At 34.8% G+C, this 22,596-nt stretch overlaps 1 protein-coding gene across 6 annotated transcripts in view; it reads right to left on the reverse strand.

Moving 5' to 3' along the window:
* FRYL (FRY like transcription coactivator) overlaps positions 1-22,596 on the reverse strand; it is a 236,325-nt gene that overhangs the window by 115,911 nt on the left and 97,818 nt on the right. For all 6 annotated transcript variants that reach the window (XM_063107741.1, XM_063107739.1, XM_063107740.1 and 3 more), the window contains 4 exons: positions 19,793-19,992; positions 9,689-9,742; positions 7,193-7,332; positions 5,999-6,095 (listed from right to left, as the gene is read on the reverse strand). In XM_063107741.1, the coding sequence (XP_062963811.1) occupies positions 5,999-6,095; positions 7,193-7,332; positions 9,689-9,742; positions 19,793-19,912 (411 nt within the window). In that variant the 5' untranslated portion in view covers positions 19,913-19,992. The remainder of the gene's footprint in view (positions 1-5,998; positions 6,096-7,192; positions 7,333-9,688; positions 9,743-19,792; positions 19,993-22,596) is intronic.

Raw genomic sequence — 22,596 nt, forward strand, 5'->3', positions numbered from 1 at the left:
GAATAAATCCTCATTTTAATTCTTTAGAAAAAGTACATGCCAGTTCCTACTATATAAAACAAATCAAAACATTTAAAGCAGTAAATAGAATCCCCAATTCTCCCCCACATAGGCAGATTCTTCAGAAGGTTTGTGGGAAAATGGAATTGAAACATAGTACAAATCTTTCCATGAACTTTTTGAAGTACCCTAGTATAATCACTATTAACTGCATGTATATCCTTAAAGACTTTTTCCTACACCACCCACACCCCATACACACACACGCATGCATGCATACACACCTTACTTTCACTTAGCAGAATGGTGTATCTTTTCATATCAGTAGTTAGAATTCCTGTTTATACTTTTAACAGCCATGTAATATTCAATATATATATATATATATATATATATATATATATATATATCTCACAACTTACTTAATGAGCCCCCTGTTAATGAACATTTTATACCAGATTTTCAATATTCAAACAGTACTACAATAAACACCTTGTGCATTTAACATTAAATATTTGTACAGTCCCTAAGAAGAGTCCCAAAGGAGAAACTGCCAGGTGAAAGAGTACACAAGTCACTGCTGATACATGTTCTAGTTCATATGTGTGTGGGTCTGTTTTTGGGCTCTCTATTTTGTTCTATCAATCAATTTGTATATGTCTATACCAAAACCACGCCATGTTCATTATTAAAACTTAATAATAAGTTCTGATGACCAGTAGTGCAAGCTCCCCCTTGCTTTTCTTCAGAGGTAGCTTAGCCCACTGTTCTTCCATATTCAATTTAGAGTCATCTTCTCAAGTTCCACAAAAACTGTTAGGATTCTCACAGGAGTTGCAAGGAATCTATAGACCAATTTGGGGATAACTGTATTTTTATACACTTACATGGAATATCTTTCGGTAAAGTTTTATAATTTTCTGTTTTTTCTCTTGTTAGACTTATTCCTAAGACAATAAACATATGAATAGATGCTTGATTTCATTAGTCATGAGGAGAATGAAAATACACAAAGATATAATTTTACACTTATTTGATAGGAAAAAATTAAATCTGACAATACCAAACAGGAGAGATAATGTGATTAAGTGAGGTTTCGTATACATTGCTGGTGGGAGTGTAAAGCAGTTTCCACACAACAAACAATCTAGTGAAGGCAATTAAAGTATACCGCCCACAACATGCCATTTTCACATACAAATTATTTTGAGCTGAAGGCAATTGAGGAATAGTAGATGCAAGAAAAGTTCCCTCCTTTCTGCGTAAAGGCAGGGTATAAATTTTTCTTTCTGAAGGTGTCCATCTCCCCTCTCCTGAATCAGGAGGAAAATAACCATTATCACTGGAGACAGAAAGACAGCACAGAGAAGGGCCTGTACAAACAAACCTCATCAAATAACATTTATCTTCCATTAGTTTTCCCCATATATTTACCTTCCCACAATTTACAGCCCCTAGAAGCCCAAACGCTTTTCCTTTGCCTTGTCACCTCTCTACAACTTATCACTCGTTAAAATGGTATATAAACTTTTCGGTCTAACCCTTCTTTTGGTCTTCACTTCTTTTCTATGAGGGCCTCCATAGGCAAACTTAATAAACCTTTTCACGCATTAATCTGACTTTTATCAGTTTAATTTGCAGGTCCCCAGTCATTAAACCTAGGAGGGTAGAGCAAAAAGTTTTATTTTCTTCCTCTATATTAGCAATTACACACCTAAGAAAATAATGACATACAGCCACACATTTCATGGATTAATCTTACTAGCATAATTTTGAGTTAAAAAATAAGTCCTAGAGGACAATAAACAGTAGGATAGATACCATTTTTTAATAAAGTTCAAAAACAAGAAAAACTTAATATATTATTTAAGCATATATAAAAATATTTTTTAAAGTTAAGGGAATAATTCACATAAAAATCAGTAGAATGATATGCAGCAAGGTAGGAGAGTGAACCAGGGAAGATTCACATATTTGAGCTTAAATTGCAGGTAACATTCTAGTTCTCAGCATCTCAGGACGTGGGAGCAGAGGTCATCATTATCTTGTAAAACAAACAAATACATAGGTAGCCATGCAGAGACCAATGACAACAGTGTGTTTTAAACAAGGATCATAATTTGTCCAATTCTACAGACTTGAGGCCCAACTTTAAAAAAAAAAACCCAAAGGAATTCCACATTTGCTTAAAATTTTTTTAACACCATACATTATAGAGCACTATCAATAAGATGAAATTGTAATAGAGATATTAAATAAAACCAAGAAAGCTACAAACTAGAATGGGAAAAAAATAGTAGTACATTGTAATTATTCAGAGATGGTCAAGAATGCTTCTTGAGGGTCTGATGAAGAAGAGATTTTTATTAAAAGTTAAAATAATTTATTTCTTAAAAAGGTAAATAATGAGTCTATCAGGAGGGGACTAAATTTAGTCCTGAATAATGATCAGTAACTAGTCAAAAATGATATCACCACCTTCTGATACTTCACGATAGTACTGATAAAACTAAACCAAGAGCTTAAAATGGTTCACGAACTAGATTTTTCCAACCTCTTGTTTCAAAGAATAAATGTATGACTTAAATTAAAGAAGGAAAATTGCATTGAACTTCCTAAATGCTACCTTGCTGTTTAAATATGCTTTTATTATGGATTCTGTGGCCTTTGGTACTAACACAGTGACATTTGTAGTCAGCCATTACCCCCAAATTATTCTTCTTTTTTGAAAAAATCAGATTAGTCCTCTATTATCTTAATTCATTTTTGTTCTGATAGTGAATGACACTATTTAATATCATCATGTTTATATTTGTCCTCTATTATCTTAATTCATTTTTGTTCTGATAGTGAATGACACTATTTAATATCATCATGTTTATATTAACTAAATTCTTTGTCCAACTTGTTATGATTAAAACTTTTATTTTATTTTTTTTTTGTATTTTTGTAACCGGTAAGGGGATCGCAACCCTTGGCGTGGTGTCGCCCAAACCGCGCTCAGCCAGTGAGTGCACCGGCCATTCCTATATAGGATCCGAACCCGCGGCAGGAGTGCCGCTGCACTCCCAAGCGCTGCACTCTCCCGAGTGCGCCACAGGGCCAGCCCTATGATTAAAACTTTAATTAAATTTTCTAAGATACTGGCCATTTCAGCTAATTTTGTATCACTGATTTTAACAATAGGAATACTTTTATGTTTATTATTAAAGAGAGAAAACATGGAGTAAGAAAAATGAACTAGCTTTTTAATCTATAGCAAGTCACTACACCTAAGAACATTTCTTCACTTGTAAAATGAAAATAACAAATAGTATTTACTGAGCACTCTCCATGCACCAGGCATTATTGCATTTAATTCTCATGATTCTACAAAAATGATACTATTATCATTCTCTTTTACAGAGGAAGAAAGAGTTAGTGAGTAATAACTTGTTCAAAGTTACACATCAAGCGAGGCAGCTGGGATATTAATAATACTTGCAGTGGCTATGTCCCAGGGTTTCTTATAAAGATCAGTAAGCACAAAGGACATAGAGTCCTTCGTGCATTGTTAAAAGTTCTGAACATCTGTGACTATTATTGATGACATAACAAATTACTCAAGGAACAAATAATTTATAATATATGAGGTCAAGGATTAACCTAAAAGGAATATTTACTCCACTTCAAGACTGAAACAACTACGTATCAATACTTCAATACTCTGGGGACTGTCCATCTCATCAAAATAAAATTGAATCACATTTTAATGTAGGTATATTATGTGGGACAAACATAAAAGTGCTATTAAATTCAAGATATATTACATTGATTACTCTCCAGATCTACTAAACTCTATGTCATTCTGACAGAAGAAAATTGGGATAGTTTGTCACGATATTTTGGAAAGCTCTATTGATTTTTACTTGGTTTTCTGTAGTTTTATTAGTTATGGAGAAGCTAAAAAGATTTGCCTTTTACTGAGGGAGAAAAGGTCCCTATTCTTAATAAATATAGTGCCTATACTTATTTTAGATAAATAAAGTACATCTATGTTCTTGGTGATATACTTTTTCCTTTGATGCGTGCATCTGAATTGAGGCGTGAGGACAATGGTAAAAGTGACCAAAGGTAAGTGGAAAGGGTACTGAGCAGGTTGCAACAATGTGGTGACAAGCAAAGACAGAAATTAGCCATCAGAGACGCTGTATTTCTCCTTTTCACACTCTGAGTCCATGTGAACCACAGGTCAGAAATGACTTTTTGCAGTGAACTTGAAAAATGAGCCCACTGAAAAAAATGTTTTTAAGTCTATAGATCCTGATTTTTTTTTCTACCAGAAGGGCTATCTGGATTATTTTTTAAAAGGAAGAGGAGGAGGACGAGGAGGACTATGAAGATAACAGGGAGGGGAAGAGGACAGGGAGGATGAGGGGGAGGATGAGGAGGAAGAGGAGGAAAAAACTCTTCATAGCATTCTCATAAGTTAAAGCTCGGAAACCAGTGAAATTAGGGGTAACTTCTAGATGAAAAGAGAAGCTGATTTTGAGAAGAATGCCATAGAAAACAAAGGAGAAAAGGCACAACGAAGCCAGATCACAGAGTCCTGAATGTCAGTACAGGGAGTGGGCGATTTCTCTGGCTGGCAGAAGAAGGCCTATACTATTTAAGCAAGCAAAGAAGTGCACATGCTGCTTACCAAACTACTCACATGTCCTACATTTAGCACACAAGAGACCCTAGAGATGGACTGCAATGAGTGGTACTCAAAGTATACTCATGGTCTATGGCCATTTCTGGCCCTCAGCTCCTCCTAGCCTGGTTACTTTGGCTTAGGGTCTTAATATCCCAGATAAACTACAGATCACAGAATCAAATTTCGCTTGTTAGCATGACTCCCAGAGAAAATTTCTTTCCTACATCTACTAAAAAACATTTACCAAAGGTATAAATTAAGGAGATTTTATCACTGATTAACTCATCTATCTACCTTACATATTTAAAATTATTTTTATTTGCAGATTTCAGAGTACCAAATAACTGTCTTTTCACATACATTGTGAAAACAAAAGCAAAGTATAAATGATTTACTAATTCAAATGTTTTATATTGACTATGTTAAAAAAAGACTATCGATTACCTTTTATATCTTACATTTCCTGTTTACTGTCATATATTCCATTCTACATAAAAACAAGACTCCCTGTCTAACCATGTCTTATGCAAAATATGATTTTCTACTTTAGGTTTCCTTTTTTCAAAACGATAACAATGATTAGAAACATATGGATATCCTTGAATGACATGTAACTTTTAAAAAACTACAAACATAAAGTAAAAAAACTTTTGAAATCAGTACAGTTATTTGTATGTATACTTGTACTGATTTTGGATAGTAAAAATATGTAAGACAATACCTGACATAATATCACATATTTATATCATTACTGTTTATCCCATTCAGATGTAAGCTCATAAATTCAGTGCCTAAAATAATGCCAGCACACAGAAGGCATTCTAATATTCGCTGAGTGAATAAACATAAATAATTTATTATCCGAGATATTCTTTTTTGTCTAAAACCATTTGTACATGACAATTTAGTCTTACCCTTATCAAATCACCCCTATTCCTCAACTATAACCGCATGATTATTACATGTTAGAATGTAGGCTTGAGGGTTTTGGAAGAAAAATTAAAGGGATTGAAGTAGCAGAATGGCAGGCAGACTATATTTACAGCCAAAAGCCCATATTTAACACAATTTCCATTTAGCTCCACTTTGCTAATAAGATTTCATATCTTGGATGCCCTATGAAGGTAAAAAGAATAGGAAGTAATAGGTACAAGGCAGGAAAGCCCCAGGCAACTGAAAAAATAATAATTAAATTATAGGGGTTTAGTTTAATGGGGGCCAGAATTTAAGATGTAACATCCTAAATAAGGTAACTAAAACAGGAAGGCATAGTGAGCAAAACAGAAGAAATACAGACTTTGTGGAAATAAAAGAGCTTACCTGCTTTAGAACTTCAACTAAAACTAAACAAAAAATGAAATCTACTGCTAAGTCCCTCCTTTCAAGAAGATAATCTCTTTCACGTTGCTGTTCATCCCTGAAACAAGAACCCAAAATTATATTGCATTAAGACTGTAAGTTTTAAAATAGCTACTGGTGAGTAGAATTCATGTTGTTCACTGTGTTCCTGCTACATATGGTATGCTACAGCAATTGTTAGTATGAGTCTTTTAAATAACCCGGTATATGTACTACATGTTCTCATGTTCTTTCTTTTTATTCTCACACTTCACTATTACAACTATCAGCAATCAAACCTAATCTAAAAGAATCAGTAAGAAGAAAAAAAGTATTTTAAATTTCATTTAGAAAACCAAGCATTGCTCCATATTTGATTATTAATTTTTTAAAATTAAGAACTGAAACAAAATCAATGTTACTTTCCAGGTAATATTCTCAAAAATCTAAGTTGAAAAGTCAATGTGGCACCTACTGAAGTACACTACTAAAACGTGAACAATCACCTGAACACAAAAGATGTTATATGTAATGCCGAAATCTCTTTGGGAAACTTGAAGGAGGAAAAGACAAGTTCTAGGATTTGAGCACCAAGAAGAGTATCACGGTATTAGAATGCAGGGTGCTAGCAGTCTTCCTATATTACAACTGCTTCTCTCCATAATACGTGAACATGACCTCTCTGAATATTTCCTTAACTTCTTCTATGACTATACTAATGAAATGGCACTCCTGAAATTAGATTTTACAAAAATAATCCCAGTGATGACGAGTATAGGGCTGTACCCAGTTTAACTGGTACCATCTCTTGATTTACAACTTAAGTATGACCTATCTTGCCCCTTCCTATATGTTGATTCAGATTTCAGATTTTTTTGAATTTTGGAATATTTGCATTATACTTACCAGTGCAGCATTCCTAATATGAAAATTGGAAATCTAAAATGCTCCAATAAGCATTTTCTTTGAGCATCATGCGTTGCTCAAAAAGTTTCAGATTTTGGAGCATTTTGGATTTTTTGATTAGAGAATCTCAATCTGTACCATCTTCATAAAAGTAATCAATGCTTTTTGCTTAGAAACCAAATAATAACAATTTTCAGTTGATAATACAATCACCCCCTTCATTGGAAATGTTTTGATTCCCGGTAAAACAGTGGAAAATAAGCCACTTACCCCTTAGACTTTGTGCTAGATCGAGGCCTGTACTCGTAAGATTCATCTTCAGTTCCATTTTGGCGTCTGTACCAGTCAAACAAGGTGCGAAGCAAGGAAGGGAGACAGTGCTCTGCTACTGAGCTCATAGAGCTTATCAACTGGAAACACAAGATATTACCAGAAAATAAAATACAACATTGAATATATCATGCTCCTAACTCTATTAGCAATCCTTTAGAAATGAATAAACACAGTAACTCAAATGAAATAAATGTGTTTTAAAATTAAAATAAGAGCCAGGGGTTTAGCAAAGTAATAAAGGAAAGTTGGCTAAGTTTTACCCACTATTAAACTTTATCCAAGGCTACTCAGTTTAGCTCAGCAGCTTTCAACCATGTGTAAAAATATACCTGTCAGTAATATCCTCAATTATATACACAGATACCTCTAGAAGAACTTTGCGAATATCTACTTCCTGCCCTGCCAACTCCTCTGTGCTTACGTGAATGAAAGATTCTAAAATATTGCCACTACATGGATGAAAAGGTGTACAAACAAAGAAGGCTACATTATGTTAGAACTGTGAGAAAACTCTAATATACTATGTATATATTGCATGACACAGAATTAAAGTACTCTGATATCCACAAATTAACATGTTAGAAACATGTTAGAAACAAGCTTTTAAAGCACAGACTACATAAATGGACAATACAAAAATAAGCGTAGTGCGATGAACAACTATTACTAAATTTGAGGCATCCTTGAAATTATCTGAACTCTAGGTGAACATCATAGATTCATTCTATGAATGAATCCACCCTGCCTGGACTAGCTTCCACTAGTTTTCCCTAAGGTCACTCTTTCTGCACAAGAATATCCCTATCTGATTCAACCCGTTGCTCATAAAATTAATATTTTAAAATCAGCATATAGCCAAACATGCTTCACTTTATTGACTTATTTGTAAAACTATGGGTTGCAGGAATATTCTAGGTCTCTTTCAGTTCCATGACTACAGGAAGAGTCAGTTAATGATGATCACTGACATCTCTAGAAATCAAACATTTAATTTTACTGGTATTTCATATTCTGCATATAACTTCAAAATGTACTTCAGCCAGGAAGATAGAAAAGAATAAAAGTTTATTTGATCCTATAGGCTGGTCTCTTTTTCATTACTTCTACCTTCCTTTAATTATCCTTTTATCATAAATTACCATAATTTGACAGGTAAATAATTTCTAATACAAGGAATTAAAATAAAAACAAGATTCTAATTTTATTTAACCATGTTTTTAAAAAAATGAATATTTTATTAACGAACCGTATCATTCAAAGGAAATCCTTTTTAATACCTAAAGAAGAAACAATAAAACACCATCTGCTGCTATAAATATATACTGAAACAGTTTACACCACACACAGCTTTTTACTGTGAGAAAAACAAAAGTCAAGCTGTGAGACATGATCATACAGTTTTTATTAATCATTTACATAAGAAAACAAATGTAAATTTTCCTTGAAGTATTGATTAATTGGATTTCAAATGCTGATTATACATCGGTTAGTGAAATGGATTCAAGATATGAATAATCTAAATAACTTTTGTAGTGGCAAAGATTTGAAAAGCATTTTGAAAGGTAATATTATTATTGTGATAGAGGACTTACCTTCCTATTTACGGTTTCTTCTTAGACCAGTGGCTATGTACTAAGTGTATGCATCAGAATCACCTAGAAAGCTGCTGTAAATACAGGTGCCAGAGGACCACTCCTGGTGATTCTGATTAAGCAGAACTGGACTGGGATCCAGGAACACAGTATTTTGGTAAGTCTCCAGCAAGTAATTCTAGCCAGTCTTCTTTATCTAATCAATTAGCTTAATATAAACAATAACTTCTGTTTCTCAAATACATAATTTTGTGTAAAGTGGCCCAGGAATACTAGATGGCAACAGAATGCTAACCTGGGTGATTGGCTTTTTCAAATGATCAACATATAATAAAATATTTGTGATAAATTAACATTTGACCCAACATTTAATCAATCTCATCCAGAGCAGGAATTAACAACACAGGAATATCACAGAAGTTTTCAGATATTGGTATTCTACATACAGGTTTTGAGAGTCCAAAGAGAAAAAAAAACGTTAAAAGGAAAAATATTATTATGTAAAAATTGCAGGAATTGGTACACAAGGAAACACTGGGAACTGTAACTGGAAACTTTCTGAGAAAAACTGCAAAGGGTACCTTAAAGATTAACAATGAAAAATACAAAGTTTTAAAATGCTAAACGAACTGAAACCAATAAAGGTCAAGGCTCATTCTATTACTTTTTAGAGAAACAAATAAACAAAAAAACTAATCCCAGAATAAGTCTGGTGTATAAGGATGTACAGGATCACTAAGCAAAATAAAGGAATTTCTAAATATTCTATATATTTGGACCAGACTATTTGAACAAACATGTTTTCCTTCCAGGAAAACATATTCTCCCAAAATTGACATACCTGGTCAAACTGAAGATCTTCACCCCTCTGAAGAGATCTGGACAATAGCTTCTCCTACAAAAAAAAAAAAAAAAGAAAGAAAAATTAAAAATAAAGTATAAATACAAAATATTAGAAATCTTCAATACAATAAACAGTTTAAATTTGTAAGCTGGTTTTGCTTTTCTTTCATTTGTAATTAGGTTGTTCTAAAGGAAGGCAAGCCTCCACCTTGCCCACGGTCACACAACTAGGATTCAAAACCCCTCTGCCCTCCATGCAGTGAGCTCCCACCATGATATTCTCCAAACCAAAGAAAGTGATGTCACTTTCTCTTGATCTCTTTTTTTCTTGATCTCCTTCTGTGATAAATTCAAGTTCAACAGTTCTTAGAGTACATGCTTAAAGTTCAATATAAGTCCTTGTGATAGATTGGATTATGTCCCCCCAAAACTCTCTGAAGCTTTAATTGTGTCCCCCAAGTTTTATGTATTAGAAACTTAGGCCCTACTGTGACTGTTAGGAGGGTGGAAATCTTGTTATGGTGACTGAAGGGTGGAGCCTTGAAGAGAAGACTGAATTGTAGGACCATGCAGTAGTGAATGGATTAAAACTGGTGGTCAGGGGCGTGGTTCTGAGGGCTTTAAAAGAAGAGGAGAGTCTGTCTCTATCTCTTGCTCTTTCTGCTCTGCTCTCTGCTCTGCCATTTCCGCAATGTGCTACCCTGCCATCACTGTTGCCACCACCAAGACCTTCACCAGCTGTGTTCCCTGGACTTTGGACTTCCTAGCCTCAGAAACTGTGAGCAATAAATTTTTTTTTTTTTTTAAATCACCCAAGTTCATGTATTTTGTTATAGGCAACAGAAATAGACTACTACAGTCCTGTTTAGATTCAAGTTTAAAAGTCAACAGCATGTGCTCATTTGTTATTTTTTTCATTCATTCATACATTCATTCATTCAAGTGTTCACTGAAAAGCTGCCTACTATAGCAATTATAAGCACCACCCTCATGAGATCACCCTCACCCTATACAGCCAGAGGGCCTTGGTTTGACATTGGCTTGACCACCACTAGGTGAATGACCTTAGGCTGACGACTTAAGATCTGTGCTTCAGTTTTCCCATCTGAAAAAAGACAGGGTGATAGTGAAACACTGGAATCAGCAATATTCTAGCTTTGTTTAAGAAAAATAGTGGGAAGCTTTCCATTCTGTGCACTGCAATAGTTAAAAATGGAATTATCTACTCCTGGAATCTATGAAAACCATGCCAATAAACTGCCTGGAAACATTGCTTTAAAAAAGTAGTTTGCTTCCTCAAAATTTTCCTTCATTATTATATTATTTACATGTATACCTGCTACAGAGTCAATTTTTCTAATTTCACAATTTCCTAGAGTTGAATGATAACTGCTAATGCTGACTATGGGTAAGGCACTATCTAAACATTTTACATACTCATTTTTGACTCCTTACAATTTTCTGAAGTCTCAAAAGTAAACTAATAACTCAGCATTCTATGTACCAAGTACTTACTCTGTGCTCTATATAAGTACATGCCTTTTACAATCAGTTTTGTGGTTGTTTTTGAAATGGGAATTTATTTTACCATTAGAGAACAATTTGTGGTTAACACAAATTTCATGACTTCCACATGTACTTATGCACAAATTCACCCACAAGAAAATACTAGGGTGAATACAGAAAGCTGCACCCAGCTCAAATGAACTGCACAGGAATACACAGAATACACACACACGCTCAAATGTCCAGCACCTGCTTCAGTTCAACACCTGTGTCATGAGTTTCATACTTACTGCAGTATTTGTGTATTTCTTAAACATCTAACATGTGTAAAACTGTTCAACCATTTTTGTTAGGTTCCTGTATTTTGGGTGTGTCACTGAACACTGTAATTTTTATTGTGCTATTTTGCATAGCATAGGGATTTTTAGGAATATAAATGTCACATCATAGCACAAGTGACTGAAATATATGCCCTTGCCCTTTGCTAAGCATGTTACAGACATTGTTTTATTGTTTATCCTTATAAAAATCTGATGGAACAAATACATTATCCTGTATTATAGAGATATGTTAAGCAGTTGATTAATAAAAATATTATGATGTTTTGTCTCCTGAGCCAAAAAAAGTCTATAATAGTTATATCTCAACTGTGGATTGTATGCTTCAACACACACACAAATGTGATTTTTCTCTTCCATTTTGTCTTGCTTAATTTCTACTGTGTGTGATATTTTATCTCAGATTTTTAAGAACCAGGCACTCTTCAGTGTCGAGGATATGATGCTGAGCAAACCAACAGAGTGCCTACCTTCAGTGAGCTTGGAGGGAGCGACAGACATTAACCAGCCATACCAATATATAAGTACATACTGAGGAAAGCATTATGAAGGAAAGATATAGCTCTGAGACTACTATGTGAACACTTATCTAGTTGTGATGTTTAATTTTTTTTTTTGGTGGCTGGCCAGTAAGGGGATTCAGTGATGTTTAAATTTAGGTGTCAGCTTAAATGAATTAAGGGATACCCTGATAGCTGGTAAAGCATTGTTTCTGCATATGTCTGTGAGGGTGTTTCCAGAAGAGACTAGCAATTGAATGAGTGGAGTGAGTATGGAAGATCCACCCTCACCCCATGTGGGTGAGCACCATCCAATCAGCTGAGGACACAGACAGAACAACAAGGTATAGAAAAGGCGAATTTGTTCTCTCTCTTTGTGGAGCTGGATGCCCATGAACATCAGCGCTCTAGGCTCTTCCTCAAAGATGTTTGAATATTTAACACCCTGCACAGAGCTTTTCCTGAAATAGTTGGGCTATTTTTCCCATAATAAGACTCAGGAGTGATTTTTGAAAGTAAAAGGATACTCTCATTATCATCATCAGTACAAAAACATGAAATAAATGTACTGCCTTAATCATAAATTATTAATCAAGGACTTTATTAACCTTTTAGTTTGATTATAGTGTGGTTGAAGATGCCTAATCATTGCTCAAGCAGATGTACTATCTTTTGATATATGAGTGTTTTTAAAAGATAAACCATTAAAAAATGTTTATCATCTATGCAACCTACTATCACAAACAACGAAAAAGAATACAAATTATTCTCTATATTCACACATACATGAATGAAAAGATTTATGTACAAGAATGTGTACCGTAGCCCTTTTTTCACATTAGCCCTAAACTGGGGTAAATCCCAAACTGCCTATCAATAGAGACTAGTAAAAAAAAAAGAAAATATGGCAACTTTAATTTATTAAGATAATATTCAACTATGAGAAGAAATGAGATAAATTTATATAGACTGATGAAGAATAATCTTCAATTTACACTGTTATAATAAAGATATCTAGGTACAGAAAAAAAGTATATATATATACATACACACACATCTCCCCTCTATTTCTGCTTTAGGAAAAAAGAGGGCAGGTGCCGCCACAGTGATGGATAAATAAGTGACATGAAAAAACGGTAGACCAGAAACTGTTGACAGTGATTATTTGGATCCACAATGGAAAAGATGTTTTTATTATATAACCTTTAGGACTATTTCCACATTTTATAACGGTATTACTTTTCATATAATATAAAAAATTAATAATGATTTTTAAGGCTCACAATCTTCTATATTCTAATTTGATTCTATAACTGGTGTGTATGTATGGAATACCAATAGCAACTTATAACTTCTGAAGAAAGCAAGAGAATTTATTGAAAAGACTGACAACATGATAACACAGATACTGAAATATTTCAACAATGTGCAATTAAAAATGGCAGGGTGAACACATACATAGCCAACATTCTCTCCTAAAATCTTACGAAGACAACAGTAAAATCACTTTTCCAATGCCTCAAACCAAAAAGAGAGGAGATAAAAAGCAGATGGAAGAGTGTAACTTATCTCACCAAACAACAATGTCTAAGTAGGCAAGGGGGAAAGTCAGCAGTCTGTTCACTCATTCATTCACTCCTTCATCCAATTTATTTACCAAGGACACAGTATGCCAGGCACTGTTCTGGACTGTGGAGACATGGCCATGAACAAAATGGAAAATAATCCCTGCCCTTGCGGAGCTGGTAGTCCAATAAGAGAGCAAAGGAAATGCAAATTATGTCAAACAGACTGTAAGATAGGAAGTTGAAATGGGATCTGAGATTTAAGATAATATGACCACAGAGAAGATAACATTTGTGGCACAACCGGAAGGAAGTGAGTGAGCCTGCCACACAGAGAGTGAAGGAAATACAAACCAATTGAACTTGGGTGCTCTGAAAGTAAAGTTAAAGGTGAAGATAAAAATAAGAGGGCTTGAAAGATTGCTTTTAAAAAGATTGTTCGGAAAGATTTAGACTCTCCCTTTCACTCCCTTCACCCAGCTGCTAAGCAAGGTGACCATCTCTCCACCTCACCCACAGAAAAAATGCCATTCTTAGGAAAGGGCATAACAGAGAGATGGTAACTAGCAGACACAACAGTTGAAAGATGAGGCATCATATGGAAGACAGGGAGGTTAAATAAAAATTTACATACCAAATATCGAAAACCCCAGTTATCTTCTGCTTCTAGTTCCCAGAATGCTAGCAGCCCACACCCAAACTCTCCTATTCAAAGTACTGAAGGAACCCTCTCAAGGAACTCCAGCCCCCAGAAAAAGATCTGACACCGATGGTCCAGATGATTACACAGCAAAGACCACGCACCGTTTAAAAAGCTCTTCCACTGTACACTGAGCTTCTAATTAGCTGTTTAGTGCCACATTCTTAAAACATAACATGTTAAAAATAAACATGTGAGGAGAAGGCAAAACTAACAAAAAAATGTAGTTTAGAGAAAATAAATCATACAGGGATAAGAAGCCCTTTTAAAACACAAATATGTAACATTCTCAAAAAATAGTAAAAATTGCAGAGTTTTTAAAATGCCTGGGCCTAAACCAAACACATAAGGTCTAATTCACCAGGTGATTGGTAAAAGCCTTTTTTCCTATCTTTTCTAGTCAGTGGCAATCTAAAAGATTAACAGATAAACTTGGATATGTCTGGGCCATTACCAAGGATTGATCCATCTCTTTTTTAGGAAGAAATAAACCTGAGGTATTGGATTGCAGAGTTCACAAGCTGCAATTTCAATCAATGATTGCCCTTCCTGAATCTTCCTTCTAAAATGAAACGAAATCATGGCAAAAAATCAAGCTCAGCTAATCTTTGAATCTTTTGGCCTCCTTAACCTCCTTTTATTATGGTTTCTAATAAGAGAATAAAAAAGCCAATTCTCTCATTTTAGTTGTAGGTTAAATTCTTTCAGCAAAAGCCATTCATATTTGTCCTTCTAAGTTTTTTGTAACCTACTGTTTGACTGACCATGAGCCATGCCAGCCTGGCTTGTATCTGACAAGCCCTGGAAGCTCTTTTCTTTAAAGTGAGTCTGCAAGACTTTCACTCGAGAACTCATCGAGAGTCATCTTGGATGGTTGTTTATTACCTAAAAGGGTACAGAATAAATTTCAGAATAAATGAATTCACAATAAAAACACTTGAAGCCATAATATAAACATTGTGACAATATTAGATTAAATGTATTTTCATTATCTAATCTTGATGCTATGGATTTCCAATCTGCTCTGATCTGTACATAAATGAAAACAAAGCTGGCAGAGCTCTGATCTAGATAAGAAGAAATTATATTGGTATACAGGAGTGTAAGGGATAAAATTTGATGGGGATTTGGGGGTTTTCCTGGTATGACGGACAAATAAGTGGGGACGCCTCTTCTCTCTAAGTGTGATGATGACGTAGAAACATCTGTGCTCTGATGCTCTCTAAGTGTGATGATGACGTAGAAACATCTGTGCTCTGATGTAATCCTCACCACTATAAACCATAATTTTATAATATCATCTTAAATTATATAGCAGATAGCTCTGAAATTATCTGTTAAATCAATAAATAAAATATAGTCAGCATCAGACTATTCTAAAAGAACTATTAGAAGCTCTGGATACAACAAGGATTTATTTTGTTAGAAGAACAAAGGGCACACACCACAGAAATGTTTCTTAATGATAAATTCAACTTAAAATACAAAACTTTACCAAGCACCTTCTATTAAGTACCTACCACCACAGGCAGATAAAGAGACAAAAGAGTCCTGGTTCCTGGTATCAAATAACTCACATCAGAGGAGATAAACATGGAAGCAATTAACCATGATATGACATAGTCATAATCTAAGAGAACATATAAATTATTATGGTAAAGCGAAGATTCATTTAGGTTGGAGGAGGATCACTATGATAGAGAGAACATAGAGGAAGCCTTGAAGGATGAGCAGAGTTTTAAAAACCAGGAATTAAAAGCATTTTAGATTGACAGCAAAATAAGAACACACATACCAGGAAAAAAACCATACAGAGGATACTTTATGTATCATAGCATACATCAGGATAGGAAAATAATAAGACATTACACAAACTTTAACAAGAGTATGAAGAGCCTGGAATGACCTACCAAGAACTTGAATTTATTCCATAGTAATGAAAAGTGAGCAAGATGTTTAAAGCAGAAAGGTGATAATATATGTGTGTTTTAGATGAAGAAAAGTCTAGAGAGAGAAAAGAAAATGGAAAAGGTAACGGACTACTCCTTTACTGGTGAAAAGCCAACTACAATCATCTGAAATGATAGAACCTGAGGCTGAGTTAGGACAGTGACAATGGCATTGGGAGGAAAAGGAAGAAAGATTTTTTAAATCACAATGTTAGACACTCAGTCAAATTAGGTAATTTCATCCATATATTTTTTTTTAAGACTTTCACCCTCAAGGTCTTTACATTGCAAAATTAAAATTCCTTTCAGAATATATCATAGTTGACTCCGCCTGCAACCAGGCAAACAACAGAGCACACCCCTGGGGTCCTGAGGCAGGAGTCAAGGGCCACCCCTGAGTGCAACCAGTCAAGGAACACACTGAAAATACCATGTGGGTGGCCCACCACAGCTACTGCCAGAGCTACAGCTGCCACAAAAACAGCTCGATGCCATAGCCGTAGCCATAGCCACCATGCAGGTGGCCCACCAGATACTCAACTGCACTGACACAAGGAGAGTCACTAGGAGAGACCAGAAAAAGAAGAGGATGTCTGTTTTTATCTCAAAGTACTCTCTAATTTTCCTGTGATTTTTCCTTTTACACATTGTTTATTTAGGAGAATGCTGTTTAATTTCCACACATTTGTGAATTTTTAAAATTTCTTTCTGTAATTGTGGTCAGAGAATATATTTTCTATGATCTTATCCTTTTTAAGTGTATTAACACCTGTTTAATGGCCAAAAACAAAACAAACAAACAAAAAGAATATGTCATGGTTGAGAAATGATAGGACCATACCACATGATACTGCTATCAAGTATTTTATAAGATAGATAAAAGCGTATTTAAAGTGTGCTATATGGGTTGACAATTGCTGAAGCCCAGTGATGGGTCCTGAGCATTCATTATACTATGACCTGAGGCATTGATCTGGGGACCTGACCACCACCCCCCAACCTGGCACACTGCCAATGCCAAGGAGTATGCCAAAAACATCACCTCCATGTGGGTGGCCCGCCACAGCCACCACAATAACCATGGCTGCCATGTAAGCAGCTAGACGCCACAACCACCATGCAGATGGTCCGCCAGCCACTGGAGTGCACTGACACAAGGAGAGTCACCAGCAGCAACCAAAGAAAAGAAGATGTCTCTTTCCACGAAGCCCATTCCAGAGTGACAGAAGTATCTGCTCTACAATAATATTGGGGCACATGAACACACATCTCAGCATTGGACAGATCATCTAGGCAACAAATCAACAGAGTAACCATTGCTCTTTCAGAAGGAGAGAAGAAATCTAGGGTACTTGGAGCGGGGAGGGGAAGAGATCAGACAATGGGCATAAAGAATAAGTATGATTTGAAACAATATATATATTGATTTGATCAACATATCTCAATGTTGAACCCCCAAAAATGTATAATCAATTATGATTCAATAAAATTTTTTTTAAAAAAAGAAATTTTCCATAACAAATATTTTAATGCATATTTTTTAAAAAGTGGTTCTCTTTTTTACTGTATGCTGCTTAAGTAGGCTTGTGTAGCAATTTATCAAGTAATTTAGAGACCACTGAAAAAGAAAATTAACATTTTGCAGATTAAGCACATTTATAATCAAACTTTACCATCATTAATTCATGTCTATAAGTTTTTGTAATCCCTCTTTCTAAAATAGAACTTTATATTTCAAACATGCTATAAAAATATATATATACTGGTATAAAACAATTATTAATTTGTTATGCAGAAAGCAATCATGAAATGATTTAAATTGAATATAATGATCTGCAGTTTTGAAATATACATTTGACTAATGATCTATTATTATGTATTAGATTCCAGAACACATTATTTCATAGATACTTTCCCTAGAGTAGTTTCCTAACCTCACCTTGCAATCAGCAACTTTTTATTTTTTTTCCTTTTGGCAGCTGGCCAGTACAGGAATCAAACCCTGGACCTTGGTGTTATCAGTGCCATGCTCCAACCAACTGAGCTAAGCAGCCAGCCCACACTTAGCAACTTTAAGTCCTACTTCAGTAAGAAAATTAAGAGCATTTAACAATACCTCCTTGAACCTTCCTTCCTCCTTCCCTAGGTCTTCACCTCCCTCACGTCTGTTCCTGTACCCCGTCCTTCTTTCCGAGGAAGTATAGCAGATGGAGTAAGCATACAGGTTCTGAAGCCAATATTATTGTGCCTAACCCCTCGTCTCAAATTGGTGCTGAATACCTATCCCCAGTCCTGTTGTGTAAGGAATAAATGAGCTGAAATGTGTCTCAGATGTTACATCCTCCACCTCATATTCCACCATCATCTGACTTCTACACTGTGACCTTGGTACAGCACATAATCTACTCCCTTCAAACCCAAAGACTAACTTGCACTGCCACCTGAATTTTAAAAGTTAATTCCTAAAGCTCTATCAACAAGCTAAAACTATTCTTTTAAAGATCAGGCTGCTTTATTTCCCAATCCAATAACCTCTTCTCTCAATGTTCACTGTCCTTTGCCTCTCAATCATTTGGCAATAGTAGTTTTATTCTATATTCTCTTTCTCTTGATATCATCACCTGCTCTTTTGGCTTCAATTTTCATCCTCATATAGATGATGCCAAAATCTATACTTCTAAGTCACCATCTCTTGTGAGTTGTCAAAAAGAATTTCCAACTACCAATGAAGCACTTCCAGGATCTCAAAAGCTTAGTATACACAAATGAAAAATTATCTTATTCACCTTTTCTACCCCAAGAATATCCTGTGTACTTTACCCAAAAATGCATTACCATCTTTACTAATACTCCAAAGCATCCTTAACCCTTAACTTCCACTCAAAATGCCACTTCTATTTATTTACTTGTCAAGTTCTGTTAATTCTACTTCTGTTATTTCTCTTACTTTCTTCTGCAACAATTTCCACTGTCAGTGTCCAAGTTCAAGACTTCTTTCATTCCAGCCTGAACTATATACAATAACTACATAGTCTTTGCCCTCAATCTCTCCTCCCTCTTATTGTCCAACCACTGTACTGTCTATCATAAAAGCACTTACTTACAACCCTTCAGAATCTGACCCAAACATTTGTTTTCAATCTTTCTCTTCCATCCCCCTCATCATAGGCTCCAATCATATAGAACTCCTCACATTCTCTAAGTATGCCTCATGAACTATAAGTGTAAAAATATATTCACTTATAAGTTTGGCTACGGTCTTGGCGTCAACTCTTAGAATATTCCGTATTTTCCTTTATTTCCTATTGTGTTTTATCTGTTTCTAAAACTCCCACTAGTGAAGCCCACTTTTGTTCTTTTGTGACCCATAGTAACTTATCAAAGTAGATTCTAAAGTCACTCCAGCTTTCTATATCACCTCTTCACTATTAACCTATCACTTAATATTTTTTCAAGTATACGATTTCCTTTGGAAAATCTGTATTATAATGGTTAATACAAAAGTCAAGAAAATATTTCAGATGTATAGGGCAGCTCTACTCACCAAGGGTTCAGCCATCACAACTTCAATTTTCTTTTCAGCCTGAACAGCAAATTCTGCGAAGAGGCTCTTGATGACATATTCCCCAGGCTTGACATCTGGGTCAATCGTAATGTTTGACATGATGATATTCTTTTTTCCCCAAGTGGGATGAAAGTTGGAGGAAGCACAGCACTTACTCACTTTGCTGACTGGAGCTGAAGCTGAAAGTAAAAGAAACAAAAGAACCTTACTTTAATAATCAACTCAGCGAGGCCTACCATAACCAAATCTCCCCAATCTCTATTATCAACTCCATTTTTCCCTATTACACTTGCCACCTTCTAACATACTGCCTAACATATCTATAATTTAGGCATATACCATGTTTATTATGTACTGTTTCTCTCTCCACCCTAATGTGAATTCCATAAGAACAGGGGTTCTCTTTTATCTTTTTTGTTCATGAATGAATCCCTAGTGCCTAGAATAATGACTGGTGTATACTAGGTGAGCAATAAATACATATCAAATGAATGAATGGATTCTAATCAGATAGTCGAGTGCAACGAAGAAAATAAAACAGATGTGAGTAAACAAAACAGGAATGGGGTGGTGGGATTCAAAGACACTCCTTTGGAAAGTATGCTCAGGAAAGGTCTCACTGAAGATGCCACACTTGAACTCAGACCTAAATGATGAAAAAGAGGCAGCAAGGCAAAGCACCAGGAACAGAAAGCATAAGTTTGAATACAAGAAACAAAAAGACCAGTGAAGCTGGAGCTCAAGGGAGGAAGTAGGTGTGGAGGGTGATGTGAGATGAGGTCAGAATCATTAGTCTGGGAGCAAATCACAGAGAATCAGGGAAGCCATGACAGAAATCCAGGTGAGGTGATCGAAGCCTGGGTTAAGAGGATGGCAATGGCACAGGAGAGAAGCCAAAAGATTGGAGACTTGTCACATGTTAGCAGTTCAGACATCAAGGTGAGGGAAAGGAATTAAGGATGATTCACAGGGTTTTTATTTGAATCACTCAGAAGATGGTGGTGCCATCTACTCCACAGAGATGACACAGGGCTTGACAAACAGTAAGCTGTCCCAGGTTTGGCACAAAAAGAGCACACACCACTGCGTGCTATACAGCTCACCTGTTCTGTTCTCCTGACTGCTTGGGAAGCGTACAGGCTTCCTACCTATAATTTATCCACTCACCTCCATATTTCAGCCTCATGCATAATGTAGCCCCTTCCATCCTTTAATGTCAGCTTATGTCATCCCCTTTGGCCCAGAATATTTGTGGAGAATCTCAAAGTGTATACTTCTCTACCTCAACCTGATTTCCAAATATTGCCTTTTCCGTGTGCTGTCCTGTAAGTAACCCACTCCTTGAAAAGGGAATTAGGCCACAATTATTCAATCACTGAATTTCTGTGTATGTGTGTATGTGTATATAACTATAGGACAATAAATTTATTCTAAATACATAAACATAAGATTTATAAGGAATTGCTCTATCAAATAAAAAATACCTTACTCTTCTAAACATAGTATGTGAAGATACATAAATGTGTAAAAATAATCTAAATATTACAAACTGTTAATATTGTATCTAAAATGAATGTCTTTGTATCACACCAAGTTAAAATACATTACATGTTGTATTCTAGAACTGAAACTATATAATAAAAACAATTCAAAACAAAAATTCAAAGTCGTTTAGAACAGTGCACATTATTTTAAACAATGACCTGTTTGTTTCCTCTGTTTCATGATTCAACATTGTATATTATCGAGGGAATTTGTTAACAAATGTCACTGTAGAAAAAGGAGATCTAAAATTAAAAGAAATTATTTTTAATCATTAAGAGTACTATAATTTGACTTAAGATAGGAGATAAAAACTATCTTCTCCTTTAATTACGATTATTAAGCCTTTAATTAAGATTCATAAAATCATAGCAGCTACAAAGTTTCTCCGGCTTTAACTTTATAGTAAATGTAATTAAACAAGAAGCCTTGTAACGGACTTAGATACTCAAATTCTAAATTTTGATGAGGTGAAAACTTTTAAAATATTTAGCCTTTAAACATTTTCTTTAAAAATAAACAAAAACTTTAGTTAAAATGACTTCTCAAGTAACTTGCCTTTAAACTCTTCTACTTCCTTAAAAATTAAGCATAAACAAATATTCCCTGGTATCATAACTGCATATTTAAGAAATTTGCCAATAAAGCCAAAGTTTTAGAAAAACCTTTATTTCTGAGTTATCTTAGAAGATAAAAATATTTGAGGTTTGAAAACTCAAAATTTTATGAAAAACGATTTTTGATCAAATAAGTTAAAATAATTTATTTCAATTCTATTTCTTAAGTGTTTAATAAATGTTTGTTGAAATTATTAATAAGAAAAGTAACAATGAACAGATCTACTGATCGAAACTTTAGGTCACAAAGCAACCTAATCTCAATATGGGATTAGCAAAATAAATTATTTTTATAATCGAATAAACAGAATAGTATACAAATGTGAAATTATAAAAAAATACTGAGTGGCATGGGAAAGTGTTTGAAATATAATATGAAGTGAAAAAAGGTCATAAGAGTATGTACACAAAACCAAAATAAAATTAGAAGGCTGGAAAAAATATTTGCAGCATATAATAAACACAGAGTTAATCACTCTTACCTCCACCCACAAAGTCCTACTGAAATCATTTAGAAAAAGACCTACACCACCAAATTGAAATCAGGACAAAGGATATCAACAAAACAAGTCACAGAAGATAAAATAGAAGAGGCCAATAAATACAAAAATGATATTCAACCTC

The sequence above is a fragment of the Cynocephalus volans genome, chromosome 9, assembly GCF_027409185.1.
Source record: "Cynocephalus volans isolate mCynVol1 chromosome 9, mCynVol1.pri, whole genome shotgun sequence".
Lineage (NCBI taxonomy): Eukaryota > Metazoa > Chordata > Mammalia > Dermoptera > Cynocephalidae > Cynocephalus > Cynocephalus volans.